Raw genomic sequence first — 25,573 nt, 5'->3', positions numbered from 1 at the left:
CTTCTCCCTTCCCACCTAGCCAGGTACCAAAGCCACCACCCACGCATACCCCAGCCCTCTCCTCTCAGCACCAGGGGAAGCTCAACGTGTCATATGATTCCTAGGCCCAATGCTGCTCAGGCTCCCGTCTGCAAGTCCCACAGGCTTCAGTTAGATAGGAGGCCCCCAGCTCGGTGAGGAGAAAGGCAGGTTATCCCCCTCCAACTTGCCCTCAAGGGTAAGAGCTCCATCCAGTTCACCCAGCAGAGGCTTCAGCTCATTAGCAAGAAAGGGGTTCTCAACCTTTAACCTATGCCCCCCTGCCTTTGAGCAACAAAACCCTTGCTTTGTTAGTTCTATGCGACATTTCAAAATAAATCTTGTGACTAAAACGAGCACTTCAATTACATACACCATTTGTCCCCTGGCTCTTCTGTTGATAATACTTCCCCTCGAGGGAAGTCTAGTGGTCAAAAGCTCTGGAGTCAAATAATCCCAGCTCTACCATGTCCTAGCTGTGTACCTTGGGTAAGTCATTTAACCTGTTTCCTCAGTTATAAATAGAGCTACTGTGAACATAAAGCACATAAAGCACTTAGCACGTTGCCAGTCACACAGCTGGTGCTCAGCCATTAGCTATCACTACTGCTGTTAACAGCAGAGAAGGCTCCCGTTGCTGAGCCAAATGCGTCAGGGTGCGCTCCCGACTTCAGCTGGCAGAAGATACACTGCACAGAAAAATGGGTGGGCGCCCCTTTTACAGACCCGTGCTCCCCTGAAGTACCTGTCCCACTGTGCCACACACACTGTTGCTTCTAACGTTCACATCCTCCTCCTCAGACTGTGAGCTCCTTCAGGGTGGGATCTGCATCTTCTGTTTTACATGGCAGGGGGCAGGGGAGTGTCAGGAAGCACTGAATAAATGTCAAATGACCTGAGGCATGCACTCTAGGAAAGAAGGCAACGCAGCCATCTGCCAAGCACTAGATGGCACAAGGCGAGCTACTGGACTGATAAAGGCCAGCAGAGGAGGGGGCTCGAACCCTTGAAAGCCCGAAACACTACAGCTCTATGGCTGTTACTCTAGATTCCTTCTCTAGAACAAAGGAGTCAGGAGAGTAAACTATCTCCACCCACTACTACCCCTGGATTACAGGACCCCACCGTCCTTTCAAGGCCCTGGAGAAAAGCCCGGCCTGAGCCCACAAGCCCTGGTCCCTGTGCAAGGACCCCTGGAGAGCCAGCTCACATGGCTTTGTTATAAATGATGCCCTGACAGCCATCTGACCCACTGCCTCCTGGTCTCCCCATCTCCAAGTTCCTAAAGCCTCAGCCAAAGACAACAGTGAGGACTCTTTTCTTCAGGGCCCAGAGTGGAAGGCTCCCCAGCACCTGGGAGCAGCTGGAAGTTGGAACTCAAGGACTCATCGCTGCTGGTCTCCCCATCTCGAGCCAAACACATCTGTAAACAAGCCTTCTCAGTGGCTCCCTGCAGCTGCTCACCAGGAGTCAAAAGGGAGAGAAGCAGGCTAGAATCAGGGCGGCCCAAGGCTTACAAGTGAGAACTGAGCCAGGCGGGGCCTGGTCTGAAAGATGGCCCCTTGGTAGAGCCAGGCCTGCGCTGGTGGCCTTGTGCCCAGATCCTTGGATGGGTTCACCACTGCCCAGGACTGCTGCCCTGTGCCAGGCTGCTGGGACCCCAAGAGGCATGGGGTCTGTGTCACATTGCTGTAGGTCCCACTGTTTTACAAGCTGGCAGAGAGAAAGAACTTGCTGGGGCGGAGATGCCTGGATGCTGGGCTGTTGTGCGTGATCCTGTTTGCTATAAAACAGCCAGACATTCCTAGGACCTGGAATCGCGCCGAGGCCATGGAGCTAGCCTTCCCGACCATATATCTCCAGGCGAGGGACAGGCCTGAGACATCTGAGATAATAAAGACATGATTGTCTCAGCCCTGGGGCTTGTCTCCCCTTTGTCCCAGGGCCCAGCAGCCAGCAAGAAGTTTAAAGACATCCACCCCCTTCTCCTGGGAAAGTACAAATGCATCAGATTCTATAGCCCCTGGGGTGAGCTTCCCAAGAACCAGGCCTGGGATTCCTGCTCTCAGCTCACCAGAGCAGAAGACAATCCAGGGTCCATCCCGTGGCAGCATACAACTAAGTGGACCGTAGAACACTCGTTTGGGGAATAGGCCATTCTCGGTGCATATACGTCTCAATCTTCACCAGCCCTACAACAGAGGAACTCTTCAATTTTAGGGATGAAGAAACTGAAGCTGAGAGGGGTTAATGCACTTGTCCAAAGTCACAGGTATTCAAAAGTAGACGGTTTCAAACCTAGATCTGTTTTACTCCAAAGCCTGCAACGTCCGTGTTAACTCTAAAACTCCTCCACAACCCCAGACTTCTTTTTAATGCTCTTTCTTCCCTAATGTCCAATTTCTCAATTCCAAAGCAAGAAGGTTTACCCTTTAACATCTGAAGGGAAAAATTCATGAAGGAAGCAAAACCCAGACTCCTGAATCTAGAAGCCAAAACAGCAGTTGCCAGCCTGGTTTCCCCGAGTCATTTCTACCTCAATCTGACCAAGTGACAACCACCACCTATCCCAAGGGAGGGTGGCATCACAAGGGAAAATATAGACGTGAGAGGTGCTGAGGATGAGCCCCAGCCATTTTGTGAATTAGTGGAACGCCAGTCCTAGCTTTCCTAACCACAGGACCCACTGAGTGGAAAGGGGGCATCATCCACATGGAAGGGTGGGCTCAAGGAGAGGGAGCACTGGACGCAGAACCAAAAGACTCTGAGATTCGATCTGTGAATCTTACAGAAGCTCAACTCTAAGCCAGTTTTCCCATTTGTAAAATAAACACCTGTCCTACTTGCCTCACAGGCTTTTCTGAAGATGGACACAAAAGCATTTTATCAACAGCTTTACAAATAGATGGTATTACGACCCATGCGTGGTTTCTTCCCCTGTTGGTTTCTTTTGCATTCCTGGCTCCCCACTCTTCTCTCTGCCTTTCTTCTGTTCAAACATCTGAACTCACTATGTGCTTAACACCATGCTGGATACAAGGAGAGGCTCACACACACCGTAAGAAAAGATGACAGAGACATAAGATCAGACAGTGTGAGACCACAGCCAACTGGCTCCCAACAAACTGAAGAGCCAGGCCCGCTGAGGAATGGCCAGGGTCTTGTTAAGCCTCAGGCCTGCCCAAGGCCCTCTCAGCCTGGCTGTGGGGCCCTAGGACTAAAAGTTTAGCTTTCCCCTAATTCAGACATTCATCTGCCCATAGGCAAGGATACAGACATGGTCTTTCAAGGATACTTCCAGCCCCAGGATCCCACCAATCTGCCACTAAGTCCTTGATTTTTCCATCCTCTATTCGTGGGCCTTACCAAATTAAAGAGCCTCAACTCTATTAGATATAAACTTCCCTCCTTGGGAGCAAAAGGGCACTAGGCAAAACCAAGCAGTAGGAAACCTTTCTGAATGCCCCCAGGGAAAAGCTGAAAATCCCCCTTACCCATCCATTTTGGCCATCTAGGCTCAGAACTCTTAAGAGGATATGGAGGTCATCTCATCTGATGGTCCCAGTGTACACCCTTAAGGAGTTCTCTGCTTACACACATTCCAACCAAGCCCAACAGCCCTGAAATAAACCAATTCCCTCCGACTCCCATGCCACACACAGATGTTTCACTCTTCTCTGGCAGCCCAAATTCAATGCTGCTGCTTGCAGGGACAGAACATATCTGTCTATACAGAACGTGTCTATCTATACATGTCTGCGAGGTCCCCAAAGACAGAGCCTGCACAAAGGCTTGGTTCATGATCCAATTTAAGGAAAAAAACTTAGGGAGAATGAAGACTGATGCTTGGCTCAAGGTTAATTGAAAGATATTCAGTTATTTGAGAAATGAGAAGCAAGATCATTGGCTCTGGAGGGTAGTAATTGGAGTACAGGTTGCAGGTATGGGTGACAAGACACTGTGGGCAGTGGGCTCTTTTCCCAGCAGTTTGAGAATTTGTACTCTCTTCCCAGGGGCAATGAGAAAGGCAGCAACTCAAGAAACCTTGCTAAGTCTCAGGTGCACAACCAGCCAGATTTTTCTTGCTGTTTCTCTGCCATCTAGTGGCTCCTCTGGAGCACTACAGGTCCACCTTGTGGCCATTTTCCTCAGCCCCTTCAATATCTTCCTAAATAATGGTACCACTTAGACAGCCAGGCATTATACTGATGCTGTATCTACATTACTGCTGATCTGCATAACACTGCAAGGTGGGTATTGATTCCACTTTTCAAACAGGAAAACTTACAGAAGTCAAGTCACTTGTCCAGGGTTACACTAAGAGTCAGTGGAAAATATGATGGCCGTCCTCATGCCTCCAACCCACCTGGAGGAAGAGAAGGCCCCAGAACTAAAAATAATCTCAGTTCTTCCATAAATCCCTACATGCTCCAAGTTCCTCAGAGTTAGTTACCATCCTGGTCAAGTAGATGGTACCACAGCCTCCTCCAGCCCCAGGATACACGGGGCACAGCACTGGGAATTGAGCAAATCACCCCACTTAATCTCTCTGTCTGCAAACTGAGAGGCCACACAAAAACTTCTACACAAATGCTCACAGGATCGTGACACATAATAGCCAAAAGGCAGAAACAACTCAGGAGTCCATCAAGTGATGGATGAATTAATTAGACAAAATGTTATCCATACAATGGAATATTAGCCACAAAAGGGAATGAATTTCTGATACATGCTAAAATATGGATGAACCTTGAAAACACTGTTAAGTGAAAGATACCAATCATAAAAGACCACAACATCGTATGGTTCCATTTATATGAAATGTCCAGAATAGGCAAATCTATAGGAACAGAAAGTAGTATTAGTGGTTGCTTAGGGATGGAGGAACTGGGGGTGGGGGGAGGAGGGTTTAGGAGGTGATAGCTAAAGGGTACGGGGTTCCTTTCTGAGGTAAAGAAAATGTTTTAGGGACTCCCCCAGCAGTCCAGTGGTTAAAACTCCATACTTCCATGGCAGGCGGCGTGGATTTGATCCCTGGTCAGGGAACTAAGATCCCACATGCCATGCAGCACAGCCGAAAAAAAAAAAGAAAATGTTCTAAAATGTATCATGGTCATAGTTGCACAACTGAGTGAATATATAAAAACCACTGAGCAAAAAAAAAAAAAAAAAAAAAAAAAAAGGGCTTCCCTGGTGGCGCAGTGGTTGAGAGTCCGCCTGCCGATGCAGGGGACACGGGTTCGTGCCCCGGTCCGGGAAGATCCCACTTGCCGCGGAGCAGCTGGGCCCGTGAGCCATGGCCGCTGAGCCTGCGCGTCTGGAGCCTGTGCTCCACAATGGGAGAGGCCACAACAGTGAGAGGCCCGTGTACAGCAAAAAAAGAAAAAAAAAACCATTGAAACTTCCAGTTATAAGATAAATAAGTACTAGGGATGTAATGTACATGATAAATATAATTAACACTGCTGTATGGTATATATGAAAGTTGCTGAGAGTACATCACAAGGGAGAAATTTTTTTCTATTTAATTTTATATCTACATGAGATGTTCACTAAACTTATTGTGATAATCATTTCATGTTGCATGTAAGTCAAATCATTAACTGTACACCTTAAATTTATACAGTGCTGTATGTCAATTATATCTCAAAACCGGAAGAACAAAAACACTGAACCGTACCCCTTAAATAAGTAAATTGTATAGTACGTGAATTATATCTCGGTTGTTGCACCAACGCCACCACCCCTCCCAGAGTAAGAGGGCTGGTCTAAATAACCTCTAAAGGTTTCCAGTTGTCATTCAGGGGACAGAATCATCTATCACTGTCAGTCCAGCACTGATTACTTGGCCTTAACAGATGCAACCTGGTATAACCACCAGTCCCATCAAAGGCCACCACAATAACTTTGCTTCATGCCCTCCTCCCAAGCCCTGAGCAGCCTCTGCCTCCAAAAGGTGGATGCCTTCTCTTCCTACCTTAAGGAACCCAAACCATAGACATCTACACACTCACTGGCTCTAGGAAAGAAAAACAGGGCAGATGCGGCCCACCTCAAGCTCTGGTCCTTTCTCTTCTTACAGAGGTCCTCCAAAGGTGTGGCTCCAGTTTGAGCTCAACCTTTCTGAGAATGTTCATTCACACTTGGAGGGGGCAAGCATGTTTTGTAGGAAACATACTGGCTTTGGATCAGATAGCTCTGAAGCTGAATAATGGTTTCACTATTTTGAAGCTTCATCTTGGGCAACTTACTTAGCTACTCTGAGCCTAAATTTTCTGTCAGATGGTTCTGAATATTAGCTCCCACTACTGTTATGGAAGTAGCATGTATATCACTTGAGGATATCATTCCATAAGCCATGTACACTGTACAAGACATCAGGAACATCCTCTCCTGTAAGCCTTGGCTCAAACACTCTACCCTCTGAGAATTCCTACATGACAGCCCCACCGCACTGATTATCCCCCTGGCTTTCAATGGTGCTATTCTAAAGGCCATTCTGTGAGTTGGTCAAGAGAAAAGAGGAAGGGTACCAGGTTTCAGAACTGGCACTCCCATCACCCCCCCTCCCCCAGCCTTGGATACTCACTAAGGTCCAGCTTTCTCATCAACAAACCCTGCTGTGCCAGCCCACAGGGATGCTATGATGAAAAAAAGAGTCTCTACACTTGAGCAGAGACTACAGGCAGACTATCCAGATTCAAAAGCACCTCAAGGTCCTTTAAATCTACGCAAAGGAAAAGGGTATCATTCTCTCATGCTACAACTGTTCCTAAAGTCACCTTCCCCAAAAAGGTCCTACCCAATTAACCTGCCAGTGTAGATGAAGGTTTTTATAAAGCTATGCTTGCCCTTGGCATAATACCATGCTTAAACTATAATTTTCAGCTTTGTAATAAGTCACATACATTTTACTTTCACAACAAGATACATATGGATAAGCACACAGGTTCCAGAATCAGACCTGAGTTCCAATTCTGATTGGAGATATTAAGCAATCATGAAGTCTCAGAGTCCTTATCTATAAAACAAAGTTACTTGTAGCAAAAATCTCACAGGGCTGTTTTGAGTACTAAATGTGATAATACTGTGGGTTCAACACAGTGCAAAGCACACAGAAAGTACTCAATACACATAGTCATTCTTTTACCAAAGAATATGCTCCTTTCTTTCATGAACCTCAGTAATTAGAGCTGAGCCCTCCCTGAGTGTGACTAACGTTCCCCCTTTAACTCACTCATTTGTTTATGGGGGCCCCTAAGAGCTATCTTTCTTCATACTACACCTATCCCTAAACAGGGCTCCTGACTACTCCCCGAACATGCCAGGTATCTCTCATCTTTGTTCAGTTTCCATTCACCCAGAAATACATACTCATCCACCTGACCCCACCTCCACCCCTATATATCTCCGCATGTCTAAATCAGACCCACCTTTCACCTTTTTCAAGAGGCCTTTCCTGATTTACTTTCACCACCCTCCCTTCCTCTCACCAACAACATACACACACAGCTAAATGTGACTTTTCTTCCTGGTACGTTCTGTTACCCTCCCTCACTTTCATTCTTATTAGAACCACTCTCACCCACCTTGCTATCTAACAGAGGGCCTCTGAGTACTAAATAAACATGTAAAATTGACACTGCACAAAACAAAAGCAGTGGAGAGATTTGTGGTTCTTAACATAATAATGTTTTCTGAACAGCTCTTATCCCTTGATGTTCACAAACTGGCTCAGACCAGCAAGATCCTCATGCTAGCTTCAGGGATCTGGCCAACCTGAGACAACAGTCCTGATAATTCTGGGACACAGGGCAAACTGCACAGCTGACCCGATCTTCAGAGGTTTGTGTTGTTTCCCTGCCTCCCAGGGGTTCTAGAAAGAAAGCAATTTCAGAGATGAAGCATCTAAAGCTCTTTGGATACAACGTACTATGCACATGAAGTACTTCTATGAAATTAAAAAGCTTGGGAGAAAGCCCATCTCTGGGTCTTAGGTTCTTCTTAAAGAAAGCTCTGAACTACCTTGAGCTCTACCATCCTAGCTCTATAAATAGTGAATCTGTACTCCTATAATTACTAAAACACAAAATCTCCAAATACACCCAGTAGCATGACACAATGATATTAGTAAATACTTCCTCACACAAACCTAAATTCTTCCCACTGCAAAGCAAATCTAGTAGCTGTTAGTATTTGCATTGCACTTGTTTACAAAACATGTTCACATATATGATATCATTTAATCCTCACACTCACCCCCGAGATGTAGAAATTAGCATTATTCCTATTTACAGATGAAGCAAATGGAGCTTAGGGACACTCACTGACTTATCCAAGATCACACAGCTAATAAGGCCAGAGTTATAACTTGAGGCAATTATTTCCCTACAGCACATTGGATTTTTATATTTTGACTGACTACAAATTCTGACTCTTAACCTCTCCTAGATAATTCAGAAATCCCCCTAGTCCACAAGTGAATTTGCTCAGCCAATATTCCTTTCTGCCTCACCACCTTCTCCCTACCCTCTGCCATCAAGACCCCACATAGGGAATCCCCTGGCGGTCCAGTGGTTAGGGCTTCACGCTTCCACTGCAGGGGGCATGGGTTCGATACCTGGTCAGGGAACTAAGATCCCCCATGCCGCACAGTGCGGCCCAAAAAAAAAAAAAAAAAAAAAAAAAAAAACCACAACAAATAAATAAAACAAACAAAACACCCACATAAAGAGTGGTGTTCAGATATTAGATAAAGAGCACCCCAGAATCAACTGCCCGTTTTAACTTAGATTCACCACTAGGTGGAGGTAATCTCAACAATCCAAGAAGTTCATGGGCTAGCTCGTTGGGAAAGAGAGAACAGTGGGGGCAGATTTCAAACTAGCTCAATACTGTGCTCTAGAGCCCGCGAGCCACAACTGCTGAGCCCGCATGCCACAACTACTGAACCCTGCGCGCCTAGAGCCCGTGCTCTGCAACGAGAAGCCACCGAAATGAGAAGCCCACGCACAGTAACGAAGAGTAGCCCCCGCTCGCCACAACTTGAGAAAGGCCGTGCGCAGCAACGAAGACCCAACGCAGCCAAAAATAAATAATAAAATATAGAAATTTATTTTTTTTTAAAAGTAGCTCAATAAATTGTCTAAAAGAAGAAACAGATAGCTCGATACGGGCACAAGTTTCCCCACTTTTGTGAGGGTATGCCCCAATACCCAATAGCCCACTATCAGGGAGTTAAGAATTTTCAGTTCAGAGCTTATGGCTCAAAAGCACTGAACATTTGCAAAACCACACAGGTACTCTGCTCCAGTTCCTGCCTCTGAGAAGACTGGTCACATGACTGCATCAACTACAGCTAAACCACAAACCAAGACACAGAAGCTAAGACCCTATCCAATCAAATATTAATACATCAGTATGGGGCTAATACAACGAAGCAACTATCTGTTTAATCAGTCAGACTTCAAAAAAAAAATATCAATCCACCTGGAACTATACTCACTGACAAGAAAGAGGAGGAAATAAAGCCACATAACACTGGCTCACACCCTGCCCAAAGGTCTGACAAATAACCAGGGTGTGTGTGGCGTTGGGGATCTGCAGCAGAGAAACAAAGTGACCTTGTTTTTAACTTAGCAAGAGATTTCATCTCCTAGAAGTCCAATTTAGTCTGCTGGAATAACTTCAATTTCATACTCATTTCTAGCACTAACTTACACTTTGGAATTTGGACCTGTGTACTCCCTGCAGATGAATTAGAATATTCCTGGACGAGTGAAAAGGATATCCATCTCCAGTGAAATCTGTATAGTACACTTGTCTTGAAGTTACCAGGGAAATACAGCCTTCCTCTACATTCTAGCTTTGGCTTAGAAAACCTTAGCTGAACTCTACAACTCAAATACCTGTCCCCTTCTCAAATTGCTGCCTAAGTAATTTAATTACTTAGGTGACTGCCCAAACTATCTCAGTGCCAGTCCAATAAGACTATATGACTATGAATTTTGTAAACCCTCTTTCTGATTAAGGGTAAGAACTGAACGCTGGTTTGGAAAACCTCGTCCTCAAAGGAAAAATGCTGTAAAGATTTGGAGACCAAAATTACTCTAAAATTCATGTCAGACATAAATGAAACCTTAAGAGATCATGTAGTGCCACAGTTTTCAAACCTGGGGGTATATTAAAATATCTGATGAGCTTTAAAGAAGTGATGCTCTGGGCTTCCCTGGTGGCGCAGTGGTTGGGAGTCCGCCTGCCGATGCAGGGGACGCGGGTTCGTGCCCCGGTCCGGGAAGATCCCACATGCCACAGAGCGGCTAGGCCCGTGAGCCACGGCCGCTGAGCCTGCGTGTCCGGAGCCTGTGCTCCGCAACGGGAGAGGCCACGACAGTGAGAGGCCCGAGTAACGCAAAAAAAAAAAAAAAAAAAAAAAAAAAAAAAAAAAAAAGTGATGCTCCTACAAAGAATACTTTGAAAAAAATTGTGATGCCCAGACCCTATCTCCATTATTTTCCTTTTTTTAAATGAGCTCAAACCTATTTTTGAATTTACTAAATATGAGGGAATGAATGTATGAGTGGCAGACTTTGGGCTTGGCTATGTTGAATCCTCTGGGCAATGGAACGTGAGAAATTTCAAATGTGCTTGACCTCGTACCCCCTTTGGCTCACCACATGAAGTCCTCTCAGGAAGGCACTGCTCTCTGGAGCCAGGCTCCAGAATGAGAAACATGAAGCCAACCTGAGCCTAATCTGAAGCCTGGAGGTAAAGCCCAACTGACCCCTCAGCGAGAAAAATAAATGCTTGGAGTAAGCCGCTTGAGTGTTAGGGTGGTTTGTAATGCGACATTACTGTAGCAATAGCTAATAAAATGGTTTTTAAAAAAAGAGGAGGGGCTCTTCAGAAAAAACTCAAAGTAATACATAAAGTATTGTAACAGCCTTGGAAAGAAAATATTAAGATGAGGTCTTCTGTTGAGCTATGTAGTTAAATCACCATGCTCTGAAGTTCGGGGAACCTGGGTAAGTCTTACAGAAAACACTGAGAGCTAAATTAGGAATGTGATTTAAAGATGCTCCCCTCACATATTATTCAGATACACTAACCATGAAGAGCTCAGCCCTTTCTGAAAGATAATGGAGTTGCTACTTCTTGGTGAAATACCATCCCTTCCCCAGACTGCTATATACCAAATTTGCAGTGTATGTTAGCTGTACCCAATGGAGGCTAAGTTCCAAACCTCAAGAAGCAGGGTCCTTGTATACCAGTTTCTTAGCACTCAGCACCCCAATAACCACTAACAACATCAAAATGCGAGAAGGAAAAAAAGAAAATAGTCCAAACCTAATAATGAAGAAAAAGTATTATTTTATCCATTCTATGAAGGTATTATGAAGATACCAATAAGACACCAATGATTTAACAACAGCTTTTCGGAACCAAAAAAAAAAAAAAGCACCACTACATTAAATGTATACACAAATTTTAAGAGGTATTCTGATTATACTATGAAAATGAGCCCCCCAAAAAAGGAAAAATTCACCTCAGAATAAAGGAAATATTGCAATCATTTCTTAGATTCCACAATCAATCCTCTCTTCCACTTAGAATATATTCCCTCTACTGGCATAAAATCCAACTGAAAGGGAATTCCCTGGCAGTCCAGTGGTTAGAGCCTGGCTTTTTCACTGTTGGGGGCCTGGGTTTGATCCCTGGTCGGGGAACTAAGATCCCACAAGCCACATGGCGCAGCCAAAAAGAAAAAAAAAGAAAATCCAGCTCAAAGGATGCCTATTTCTAAGACCTTCAGTAAAACAAACAGTGATGTACTGGTGTTGTATTAGCCTAGATACTGTAAATTTTGCCATAAGCTAAGTCTGCTAAGGCCTGTTTCAAAATAGCACTTTTCCAATCTCTAGATCACACTCCCTGGGCAGTATCACTCACTAAGCCAAAGATAACAGACAAGTTTGTTAAATCAAAGAGAAAACAATATTTAAACAGAAAACAATGTTAGCTTCATCCATTTGCCACCCATGTTCATCTGATATGTGTAAGTCAAACTGAAATATTTAATTAAAAAACGTTAGCTTCAATCAATCCTCTTGTCACCATTGTTCTTCTGACGTGTGGATAATTCATCAACACAACCATGTAACCTGCTTTATTTCATTTATTCATTCTTGAAAACATGTACCCATCCAATGACTTTTTTTTTTTTTTTTTTTTTTTTTGCGGTACGTGGGCCTCTCACTGTTGTGGCCTCTCCCGCTGCAGAGCACAGGCTCCGGACGCACAGGCTCAGCGGCCATGGCTCACGGGCCCAGCCGCTGAGCGGCATGTGGGATCCTCCCGGACCGGGGCACGAACCCGTGTCCCCTGCATCGGCAGGCGGGCCCCCAACCACTGCGCCATCAGGGAAGCCCCCAATGACTATTTTTAGAGCCATTTCTTATGTGTCAAACGCTGCTCTAGGCCAGGGCTACAGCAATAATCAGGATGGACCTATATGCCACTGTACTAAGAACTAGGGATACACATACACAGTTTCTGCTCCCCTCAGTCTCATAACATGATCCAGGTGTCTCTCCCTGGTATGGTCAACAAGGAATAAGATACACTGGTTAAAACAGCAAAGGTTAGATTTGCCTTTTCCTAACCCATTCCCTACCAGCCCAGCTTAGTTCTAGCACAGTATGGAATCAAGTCAAACATGACTCCATATAGAAAACTATCAAAATGAGGCTATACACTGTATCAACCTTATTAACTGGATTAACAGTCCTTAGTTTCTAAGACTCTCATACAGAGTAGTATAATGCCCTTAAGGGAAATGAATCATTCTTGTCACCTACAGGAAATGTGTCCCATATTCAGATTCAAAGCACAGAATCTGGAATCTTATAGAAGCAGTTTGAGGTTAACAACGTAGGAGCAGTGGTTCTCAAACTTGGCTGCATAATGTAAATACCTGGAAAGCTTTTAAAATAACGCACTGCTCAAGCTCCACTCTACTAAAGCAGCAAAGTTTGAAAACCACTGATACAGAAAACTTGGAGAAAAATGGCTGCTTTCCAACTGATGGATGGATTTGGAAGTATGCTGCCATTTCCTTCCAAATACATGAGCAGTGAGCTTCCAGAACACTTCTTCACTAAGAACTGTTATAAACCCACTTGGTATTAAAGAGGAGTCTGTAGGTTACCTGCCAAACTTAGGGGAGAAGGCACAAACCTGAATGTGAGGGGGAAAAAAATCTCAAACTGAATTCCACAAAACAAAGTACATTAAATCTTTATGCTCTAAATCCTTATCTTGAAATCTGTTAGAAATTGATGTCATTAAGAGTCAAGTTCCCATTCCTAAATATCTAAAAATTAAGAGGCGGAGGGAAAATAACAATCCCCAGGCTGACTTGTAATGGGTTTTTTTGTTTGTTTGTTTAATACATCTGAAAAGAATGCATATACAAAGAATTCAGACATGAGAAAGCATTGGTTCAACACTAATGAAATCTACAAGAAGTAGGATTTGGGGAAGGTGGGGAAGATTACCTAACATTTTTAAGACTTGGAAACTGCAACCAAAATAAGCTGATAAAATCCCTATTAACACTTATGAAGAGTCTTCATAAGACTCTCCCCAGGATTTTTATTAAACTAGAGAGCCTCACCTGGCTGCTCTAGGGTTCCTCATATGCAAAACAGAAATAAGGGGATTCCCCTGACTGGTCCCCATGTTGTTAAATGTTCTCCCCACCCCCACCCTACCCCACCCCACCCCCAGCTTCTTAATGAAGCAGGTCTCCATCCTCATAACTTGAAAGAGGATGTGAATCATCCCATAGACATCTGTCTTCTAGCACCACCCCTCGGATTTCCTCTATATACCAGCTCTTCAGCTGTGTTCTAGGAACACTGTATCATACACTATTAAGCTGCACATCTATGCTAAGCATATTAAGACAATGACTGACAGGGAAAAAAAATGTTTTTTAATTACGTACTCCATTTGGTGTATTTCAAAAGGTGCAATACTTTTTTTCATTTATCAGTGAAAGAAGTTAGAAATTAACTTCAAAAAAAATCAGCAAATGGCAAACAAATTTCCTTGAGAGTCACAGTCACATATATAGTGCATCCTAGAAAAGAGGAGGGGCAAGACAGGTTCCACCCACTTTCATGAGTTTCATCAAATACTGGACCTACTCAAGGGTGGAGAGAAAAGGCAACTTTCAAAAAGGAGTATATTATTAAATGAGGCGTTTACTATACTCCTTCCTAAGAGCACCAGGTGGGGAACACGTTTTCTAAACTAGATCTAGGAAGTGGAATGTGGAATCAATCTATCCTCCTCCCCTTAAGGGCTGTCCAATGGTTAATGAATTAAAAAAAACATGACTAAATAAAAACAAATCCCACACACACTCTCCCGCCCCCCAAAAAAAAGAAAAGAAAAAAAATAACTAGATATCCCAGATTACTCGCCAGAGTGGAACCCGGAAACAGCTTCAACAACCAAATTAGTCTGTTACAGAGTCATCACAAGCATGCCTTGCTTTTAAACAAAAAAAATAATAATTTTTTTGAAACAACAAAACAAAAACTAGTACTGATCACTTTTCTGACAATACACAATTACTCAAAATTAACTAGTACTGAGAGGGGGAAGGGGGCCATACCTATGGGCCTTGTCTCACACGAGTGCATGTGGGTAGGTGCAGGGCATTTGTCATTATTGCAAAAACGAATTTTAATTTTTAATCTTTAGTTTGATTTAAACATTGCTTTTAGTATGATGCCGACACCAGCTGTGCAGAAAGGGCTCTGGAGAGACGTTCATAGCAGCACACACCTGCGGCTCTTCTTCGGTTCTGGAGGCTCCAGGGCAGCCAATATTGCTTCGTCAAATACATTCTTTAGGCCTTTCTGAAAAGGGGTAGAAAGAAAAAAATGGGCAGTCTGATATTCAGTATAATACAGTTGAAGATCAAATTTAAAACATTCAAAGCCTCAGGAGTTGGCAAATAATGAAACGTTAAAAACAACCCTGAATCTCAACACAATCATCTCACTTCACCAAGTTCTGTCCAGGCAGGGCACTGGACGGATCCAGCAGTTCAGGAGGAGAGGAGCAGATACTCGTGAGTGAGACAGTGGTCCTTCGAGAAAGCTGTTTGCAGACCAATGTATGTCACAAGAAGCCAACAAGCACATGTCATTTGCTCATTCAGTATGAGTTTTGTAATATGCTGCTGAAACATTTTACATAAAAACAAGTAAGCAGCTCTGCATTCAAATGAAACAGCTGGATATGGAACAGGACTGAGAGGTTGGGCACCGGGCAGTGGCATCCTTATTATATGGAAGGCGCAGGCAAAGATGGAGAGAGCGATTACAGTAGCTGCATCAAAGACAGTCACTCTAAACTCCCTTTATCCCACCCATGAGAGCCAAGGGGATTCAAGGAAGCAAAAATGTGGGTACCTGATACATATGTAAAACTAGAGCCAGTCAGTGCAACAGGAATAAAGTTTCATCAAGCATTTATACAAACAATTGTATATTTTTAATTTCAAAATTTGAAGGTAACCATAATTGTATGTTTCCCTCACAACAATAAAATCAGAAGCAGGAAAATATAAAGATGGCAGCTTTACATCTCAACATTAACAAACCTTAAGTCAACTGTTAAAATGGATGCTACTCTTAAAAGATAATGTAACAAATGATCTCATAAAGCAGTAGCAGGTACATCAATTATCTTTCCCACCCAGACTGACAAATACTCCACTACAGCACAGACGGCCAAAGCAACAGCAACACAAAGTTTCACCACACAAAGGAAACCAGAAAAGAACCCTCCCTTCCCCATTACACTGTACTAGGAGGTCACCCTTTTCCATAAAGTTTGTCATGCAATTACAGTTAACAGTTGATCGTTAAGAGTAAAATGATGTTTGTGTTATTTTCTCCATCTAGAACTAAGATCTAGAAGTGTTAAACTCTTCTTATTTTCTCCAAGAGGACATTCTTAATGCCAGACCAAGTTCCCTTTTGCAATAGTAATCCAAACCAAACAGCTCTGAGCATCAGGCAACTCAAGCAGCAGAAAGTTAAACAAGTCCAACTTGACTACTGAGCACAAAAAATATTCTATAAGATATTGCATTCTTAATCAAAAACTAATACAGAGGTTGCTCTAAGGTGGTGAGTAAAAAGACGCAGAGGCTTTCAAACAGGATGGTTTTATTCCTTTGTTTTTAAACGATCTTTCTACAGTAGTGGGACAGGAAGCAGCAGCAAAGAGGGGAAGGAGAAAACAGTTTAGAATATACAGCACTTCCTTTTGGGTTGAGTTTCCGGAGGCTCGAGGGCAGCTAGGATAGCCTCATCAAACACATTCTTCAGACCTCTCTACAAGACAGAGGGGAGGAGAGAGAATAGCAGCCAGGTTAGAGGATTAGAAAGACCAGCAGATACAACAGCAGTCTGGATTAAATGGGCTGAATTCACAGAAGCAGTGTGCGTTAAGAAAAATAACTGCCAGAAAGCTAGATCTTAAGCCTGTTATCAAGACAGTAAATAACAGAACAAACGTCTTACCTCAAAAAAGGTTAACTGAGCAAGAAAACAATTTTTGTGAAAATGCCACATGTTGACTTCTATAACAATCACACTTTGAAATCTAAATTACAACATTTTAATGAAAATAATGCCAGAGGAGATGAATGGATATGTAAGCACAAGATACATGCAGCGAATAATTAGGCCTTGCAGAATTCCCTAGTACTTCTAATGATAAGAATGGCACACATATTTTGGAACTACACCTATTACAATTTCAGGCTTCTGTGAATTCATCCCCTGAATAACTGAAGGACACAAATAGCAGGCTAACAGGCATGCTACATGTTTCTAGATTCAATGACATATCTGGATGGGATTAATCAGGATTTCAGAGTAAACCAGTTTCCCAGAACAAAAGGTTCAGACACTTAGAAAAAGTGTTAATTGTTCAGCAGTACCAACTGGGAGAAATTTAAACAACAGACTCTAGAAACAGCATACACCTCAGTTATTCAGTAATGTTATTAGAGCAAGTAACCACCACCCAATAGGAAAACAAAGAACGGGGTCCTAGAATGAGTTTTAGCAAGCAGTCCAATGCTTTTAGATGTCCGCATGGGTATCAGAGCATAAAGCATGGAGTGAAAAACAAAGAATATTCTCAGATCTATAGGGATTAAGATGCAGAAATACACTTACACCTCAGCCAGAACTCCAGCATGACAGTGCGACTCAGTAGTACTGGTACCAGGTCTACAGACTCACCTAAACTCACCTAAATCTGAAGCCACACAGATTTACCTCCCAAAAAAGTTCCACATGTTCTTTAGGTCAGTTGGATCCCAAGTAAAACCTTCCCCCAAAGCCCCAGAGCACGGCTGCGATAACGAGAGCCAGGCCCAGACTACCCCAGCCACCCCCACCTTGCCCTCCCCCCACCACAGAAGCCTCGAGAACTGGCATTCACACATTCCACTAGGGACAAAATAAATGAGAAATAACAGTAAGCACTTGGAAAGAGGCAAAGAGGTTAAAAAGTTTCCTTCCGTCTGTGTCTGTTACAAAGCAGAAATGATGAAAGTTAAAGTTCCTCTGAAATTCCTTCTACACATCTAGGTGCAAACTCTGGTTGTCAAACATAAAAGGAAGGAGGGAAGATAGAATGAGAAATAAATTTTAGAAGGGAAAAAAGAGGAGGACGACAATCAGAAACTAGGGCATGCCTTAATAAGAAGCAAATACTTTCTTGCTTATTGACAAAGATCAATTAATCCCCTACAATACAAAACTAACCCCTGCTTTAATCACACTATCTGATTATATTAAGAGCTCAATTTTAAAGGAACCAACAAACAGAATCTGGAATCCTAAAAAATTCTAGCTCCCAAACAGTACCCAGGGACCCCATTTTCTATCTTCTCTTTTGATTTCTCCGAACTTCAAAATCTGGTAAGAAAAATGTAGTTGCTAAGACCTTTTCAAATTTCTGTTCTCTGGAAAGTGACTATATAAACCTGTTCATACTGTAAAAAACTTTATATGGAAGCATCCAATTCTCTAAAATAAGCTTCACTACAGGCCTAAAATTGGGTCCACATGGCCTACTTGCCTCCATTTCCCCCAAAAGCAACCCGTATTTAGAGAATGGGAATATGCAACAGTTATCTGACTCAAATGTTCCACACACATCCTTCTTCAATACACACACACACACACACACACACACACACACACACACACACACACACACACACACACACACACACACACACACTTTTCTGGGGATGGTATCAAAACACAAAAGCATCAGGCATTTAAAAAAATCTCAGTTAGTGCTATATGTGAGAAGATGTAAAATCTTCTCAACTTTTAGATATCTGAAATAGCAATACAACAGAACTAAAACTGCCATGGAAAACTGGGTTTGGGAGAAGAAATTAGGCCGTTAAGTCATCCTGTGAAATATCCAGCTAAGAACAAAAATTTTATCTTTACACATCCAACCCAGGGCTAAACTGGAGATTATTAAATTATGTCTACACACTACATACTAAATACCTAGTACATGTATAATATGTAACTATATATGCTATTTACCTTAGTATACACATCATCAAGAACCCAAGTGTTTTTCTTCAAACTTAATAAAAAAGAAAAATTACCTGAAAAAGTAGCATGAGAAATATGTGAATTTCATGTAATTGTAAGAAATCTCCACCCTTCAGTCTTGCCTTATTTTAATTAGGCGTGTTTGCTCATTGTTCAAATGTCAATGTAGAATAAAAGAGTTCTGTGCTAATCAATTACATAATATTTTCCTTTGGTCCCCAAAACAGTACTCAAGAGGGGAGAACTGGTTGGCGATACCATGAAGGTAGAGAAAATGAAATCACACAGGTCAGTTATAACTCTCACTCTAAATACCCTAACACTGCTCCCTGTCCTCAGAATCTGAAGTTTCCCATCAAACTATGAGAAGAGTTCCAATTAAATCGTTCAGAAAGAAGAGAGGACTGCATAAAGAAGGAACACCTCCAAAAACATAAGAATAGAGACACTATATAAAGGTATGCTTGAGAAATGGCTTAGGTAGCTTTCTCTGACATGAAAGTCTCAAAGATTACAACCAATTCCCTATCCCAGTTGAATTACCCCAGAAACAGTATAGCATCAATTATCAGTACTGATAAAAAAATCAGATTTATTTAGATGAAATTTTAAGTTGGGGGGGAGGGAGGGGAATCATTCACAGACTCTTGTAAATTTGTGCTAATCTGGACCTTTCCGTTAATTTTTGTTTTTAACACAATCCCTGACCACTACAAATGATTCAGTAAAATGTGGGAGCTCACCAACACAAGAGCTTTATTTAGAGACTAATAATTTTCTCCATAAAAACAGAGACCTCTAACAAAAGAATATATACTGTGAAGCTGGTCACAGTCTTCCTGGGCAGCTTTCTTGAGCACTGCAGACCGCTGTCAGAAATAAGCCCTGAACCCTAATGCTGCTCAAAACCACTCCACTGTAAATAAACGTGGGGTTCCACACAGTCCTCACCTGTGTAAGTGCAGAACACTCCACATACTTGACAGCCTTCAGGTCACGGGCCAGTTTTTCAGCAGTCTCTGGGGTGATAGGCTTCTGTTTATTCTTGGCAAGTTTCTCAATAGTAGAGGGGTCATCTCTGAGATCAATCTGGGTCCCAACAAGCAAGAAAGGAGTCTTTGGACAGTGGTGAGTTATCTCAGGCACCCACTAGAGAAAAGATATTTTAAAAAATACACCTGCATTAATCCACAAGCCTCCAAAGCTACTTACAATCAACAGAAGTTCTATGACAACCTTTTTTTCAGGGCAAGAATATCTGACTAACTCACCTTTTCTTTCACATTTTCGAATGAGGATGGAGAGACCACTGAAAAACAGACTAGAAATACATCTGTTTGTGGATAACTCAGCGGTCGTAATCTGTCATAATCCTCTTGCCCTAAGGGGAAAAAAAACTGGAGAAATCAGCAACTGAATCTGGGTGCCCTCATAGCATTAAAATCACAAATCAGTCAACAGATTAAGCATGCAGCTAACAGCACACTTATCATTAATAAGAAGGCAACTTATTTAACAAAATATATGGCTTTGTAATAGAATATTTGAGCAATATTCTCACTCAGCTAATTCTAGTTAAGAGGTACAAACTATCAGTTATAAAATAAATAAGTCACAGGGATGTAATGTACAGCACAGGAAATACGGTCAATAATATTATAATAACTTTGTATGATGTGTAATATATAAAAATATCAAATAACTATGTTATACACCTGAAACTAATATCATATTGTAAGCCAACTACACATCAGTAAAGAAAAACAAAACCAAAAACCAAAAAATAATTTCAGGTCTTTAGAACAGCAATGAATTTGTTATGTATTAATTATTTGCTTTGTTACTGATTTGTAGTTTTCAATCTTTGTGTCTACTAGCAACCAAACGATAATGTAACAAAAATAAACTGTTGCTACAGAAATAATTAAAAATCAAATCTACTCAGATCTGATTAAGAAACAATCACAGTTGGGCTTCCCTGGTGGCACAGTGGTTGGGGGTCCGCCTGCCGATGCAGGGGACATGGGTTCGTGCCCCGGGAGGATCCCATGTGCCACGGAGCGGCTGGGCCTGTGAGCCATGGCCGCTGGGCCTGCGCGTCGGGAGCCTGTGCTCCGCAGCGGGAGAGGCCACAGCAGTGAGAGGCCTGTGTACCGCAAAAAAAAAAAAAAAGAAAAGAACCAATCACAGTGAAACTATCTAAGGGAAGAAAAATCTCAATGAAACCCAGCTGACAAAATCCACTGCCCATGACTACCAAAGCAGGTTCACATGTTTAGTTAATGTGTACATGTAAGACCAGTACCTGAAACTGAAAACACATAGAAAAAAATTCAACAAGAATCAATGGATGCTAAATCAATATGGAGGAAACTCTGGTGCAAAAGAGAGTATTTGTATGGTCTTAAAGATTATTAATAAACCACAAGGGGAAGAACATAACTATATTGTGAAGAAACAACATCACCTTGACTGAGTGATCAAGATTGTCATCACCAATGAGTGGCAGATGAGTATCATATGCCTCTACATTTATATCTTGAGAAAGACATCACTAAGGTAGTATTCCAACCGAAATAGCATAACTTGTATCTAATCATGAGGAAAGAGACCAAACCCAAAATGAAGAACATTTTTATAAGGGGAGGAGGGAGAGAGGATTCCTGGGCCAGTATTCAATAAAAACATCATGAAAGACCAAAAAAAAAAGGGGGGGGGCAGGAGGGCTGAAGAACTGATCCAAATTACAAGAAACTAAAGAGACATGACAATTAAATGCAGTACATGGTCCTATACTAAAAGCAGAAAAAACTGGACTTGGATCAACTGATAAAACTGGAATATAGATGTTAGATTAGAGTATGGTATCAATGCTAAATTACCTTAAGTTGATTACCATTATACAAAAATGTCTCTGTTCTTAGGAAATACATACTTATTCAAGGCTAAATGGCAACTTACTCTCAAATAGTTCAGGGGGAAAAAATTATGTATAAATATGTTGAAAGAGAAAAATACAGCAAATAAGGAAAAAAATTAACAACTGGTAAATTTGGTTAAAGGATGTATGTGGGCTCCTGATACTATTTTTGCAACCGTTCTGTAGGTTTGAAATTATTTCCAGATAAAAAGTGTTTTAAAATATCCCTACACATTTCCAAAACTGTGAAGGGAAGGGAAGAGTTACAGAGGAAGGATTTATCAGTCCAATTTCAAAACTGAGCTACAACAATCCTATGTATTAAAAGAATAGCCCTAAAAAACAAACAAACAAACAGAAAAAAAGAAAAAGGGAATTCCCTGGTGGTCCAGTGGTTGGGACTCTGCACTTTCACTGCAGAGGGAACAGGTTCAATCCCTGGTAAGGGAACTAGGATCCCGCATGCCGCACAGCCAAAAAAAAAAAAAAAAAAAAAAAACCAAAAAACAAACAAATACAAGAATAGGTAAGTACTTAATGACACTGAACCGTATGCTAAAAATGGTTAAAATGGTAAACTTTGTGTTACATTATTTTACCACAATAAAAAATAACTTTAAGGGGAAAAAAGGAAAGTTAAATATTTTGTATGCCAGTGATTGTTTGGTTTTGTTTTGTTTTTGCCAGCACTGAGAGAGAATACAAGAATTCAGGGTAGCTATCAAAACATGATTAAAGATGTCACTCTTACTGCCACTTAAATAACACATCATAAGTAGACAATAAAGGTATTGTCAGGATAATACTCTATGGAAAGTGAATAAAGGTTGAAGGAGAAGTCAAAATAGCAGATATTACAAAACAATAAAACTACCATCAGTGGCTCTAGCATTTACTGAATACTTAATATAGCAATATGCTAGGGTTAGAATCAAAGGAATTCAAAGGTACGCACTAAGATGTGTAACTCTCACTTCTTAAATTATTAATATAATGTACAACTGTAGACATAGAAGGGGTTTGGAAAGGAAAGAATGGGGAAAACAAAATCAGCCAAACTCTAACAATTGTCTCAAACTGCCTGAGCTCTAACACGAGCTGGAGCTTTGAGGCATCACAACCAAAGCTCCAATAAAACAACAAAACAAAAAGTAAATGTAGAAAATAAGACAACAAAACAGTTAACCAAGCTGTGTGAAAAGTACAGACGTTCACACACCTTTTCTTAGCCCTAGACCCTATTCAAATGGAATATATTTCACAAAAATTAAGTCTGGCATACTAGAAAAGGCTTCATTTTTAGTCATTCAGCCCCTGCATCAAAAACAGATCCAAGTCTGTATTCCTGAGCACCACTAGGGGCATCTAAATAAATGCCCAATGTTTTACATGCAACCAACCTTCTATTCAGATGGACTGGTGACAGAAAACAAATATAGCCATTCTTTTTTAACACTAGATCCAAAGCAGTACTGGTCTGTCCATATACTTGCAATGAACAAGGCCCCAAAGCTATACATCTTCTCCTTTCCCAAGGAGAAAAAAAGTAAAATTGTTCGATAAACAAAAAGTAGGCTACCTTACATCTCCATCTGCTCTAAGTGCTACATTTAAGAAAACAGAATGAGTACGATCCCTTACATGAGCAAGATTCTTCAATATCCAAGCATAATTTATCCAGCTAAAATCTATCCTCTAAGTATGAGGCGGCACTATCATTTAACATACTTTAAGGTACACAACATGATCAAGAAAACTTCACTCTACTGTGTAAGACAGGTTTTGACTACAAGTCTTAAATTATATCTACTCTAACAGTACACCAGCTCATCACTTAACTTCTAATACTTGACAAAAAGCAATGATACATCTCATGAGTTGCTGGTTTTTTTCCTTCCTCACAATCTCATATTCAGAATTTGAATTCAAGAGGAACTAAGTCAGTTTGAACTGAGGGCTCTGGTCCATATGAATAATCTGAAATGGTCTCATGGTATGAAAAGTAAGAATACTGCTAAAAAACAACACTTTCAGAGAATTCCAGTAGGACATTATAAACCCAAGAAGACAAATTAAACATTTCACAGAATTTACCACTACAAATTAAAACCTAAACATTTTTTCTACAACCAAGTACTCAAAATTTAATGGCACTTAGTGATCCCTGCTTCCTCTGTGCTACGGAACTTACTCCTAAATAATTCCATACCTTTTATATCATAAAAGAAGAAGAAAAAAAATCCAAAAATAAATGGGACACTCTGGAACCTGAGATTCCTACCATTATATGTATAACATCTGTAAAAATCTATACTATTGCATGTTAATGCAGAATTTACTGAAGATTCAAATCTTAGTCGTACCGCCTTTGGAAGGTTCTACAGTAGCACTAAACTAGAGACCAAAGCAGCTATAAATATCTCTATGGAGAGCGCTGTCATTCCTGATAATGTAATTGATCAGTAACTGCAGAAGGTTGCCAGATACTAGAAAACACCTCAATGAAAGGAGTTTATTTTTCAAAAACAAAACAAACAAAAAACAGAATCAGCTAAACCAGGTCAAAGTGCACCACTACGACTTGTTCTGAATATTCTTCTTCTGCTAAGGAAGAGAATGATATTAGCTGTACACCAAACACATTCCAGTCCCTGTGCTGGGGTTTTTTTAATAGTGAAGTGTGTGAATCATAAATACACAGCTCCTGAGTTTTTACATACGTATACACTTTATTAAACTATCACTAAATCTTCACAACACCTCTAAAAGGAAAATATTTTAAACATTTTATATATCAAGGTAATTAAGCCCCACACAGTTAAGCAACTTGTCAACTATCTAGCTAACTGCTCTATCTAGCATCAAAGTCCAACCTTTCTCTTATTTATTACCACGGTTAAGTCCAGAATGATTGACTGTGACAATGATTAAAATGTAAAAATGAAGCTAGCTTTTGAAAATTGAACCTAAGAAAACAATTAAGACTATATATCAATAAAATAAATGAGAATGGGGAAAAACAAATTTAATGTAAACATAAATGAACCCAACTGTATTCCAAATAACACAGCCACACTTTCGGTGGGGGGGGATAACAAGTCCAAGTAACTTTTGAACAAGGAACTTTGTATGCTATTAGACCAAAGAAAAAAATTACTGCAAACAAATCTTGAACTCTTCTTACATATTTGTTTTTCACAGTGGTATGGTATTGCAATTCTGAAACTATTTTGTGTGTATTGCAGGACTGAAAACAGGTACATCTTTTGGGGAAACTAGCTTCTAACTACAGAAGAAATGGAGATGAAAAATATGGAATTGGTGAGGGCAAAGAAGACTGCCTGAGTTGGACTAAATTGGAGGTATCAACAAAAACTCATTATCCAGAATAAACGTGTTAATATTTTCTTCCCTAGTTGAATGAATGATATTCAGGACAAGTCACTGTGGTGCAGAACAAATCACTAGCATGTTACAACTGTTTTGCTGTCTTATCTCTGTCCACACCTCTGTAGCAATGAGCATATCTAGCACCTAGATTCCCATTTTGCAACAACTGTAGGAAAAATTGATTCAGGCAAGAATTGTCAATGGTTATTAAATCTAGAGGGGGTGCTATTTAATGACAACAGAATATTTACACCATTTTAATGTATGTCCTCACAAATTAATTATTAATTATAAAAGGAAAAATTCTAAACATATAGTAGGAAAACTGGACAACACCTTAATCAAGTGATCAAAATTACTTTTACCAAAAGGTGATACTCTGAGATGGACGTAACATTACTGATCTGGTATTCTAACCAAATATGCAATATCCTGAATCTACTCATGAGGAAATGGACAACCTCAAACTGAGAAACATTCTGTAAAATAAGTGGCCTGTTTCCTCAAAAAAAATGCCAATACCATAAAAGGCTGAGGTTCCATACTAAAGGATACTAACCAAAGA

At 41.2% G+C, this 25,573-nt stretch overlaps 1 protein-coding gene across 3 annotated transcripts in view; it reads right to left on the bottom strand.

Moving 5' to 3' along the window:
* Positions 1-13,431: 13,431 nt before the first annotated feature.
* Positions 13,432-25,573, bottom strand: part of CDC42 (cell division cycle 42) — a 46,335-nt gene continuing 34,193 nt past the window's right edge. For 2 of the 3 annotated variants that reach the window (XM_082615636.1, XM_082615637.1), the window contains exons 4-6: positions 19,970-20,079; positions 19,650-19,847; positions 13,432-14,948 (exon numbers count right to left, since the gene is read on the bottom strand). In XM_082615636.1, the coding sequence (XP_082471762.1) occupies positions 14,859-14,948; positions 19,650-19,847; positions 19,970-20,079 (398 nt within the window). In that variant the 3' untranslated portion in view covers positions 13,432-14,858. Of the gene's footprint in view, positions 14,949-16,251; positions 16,437-19,649; positions 19,848-19,969; positions 20,080-25,573 lie in introns of those variants that run through there. The other variant, XM_082615638.1, reaches the window with a different exon arrangement.

Source organism: Mesoplodon mirus, assembly GCF_964341445.2.
Source record: "Mesoplodon mirus genome assembly, chromosome: 3".
NCBI classification, from domain to species: Eukaryota; Metazoa; Chordata; class Mammalia; order Artiodactyla; family Ziphiidae; genus Mesoplodon; species Mesoplodon mirus.
This window is presented reverse-complemented; position numbering and strand designations above follow the sequence as displayed.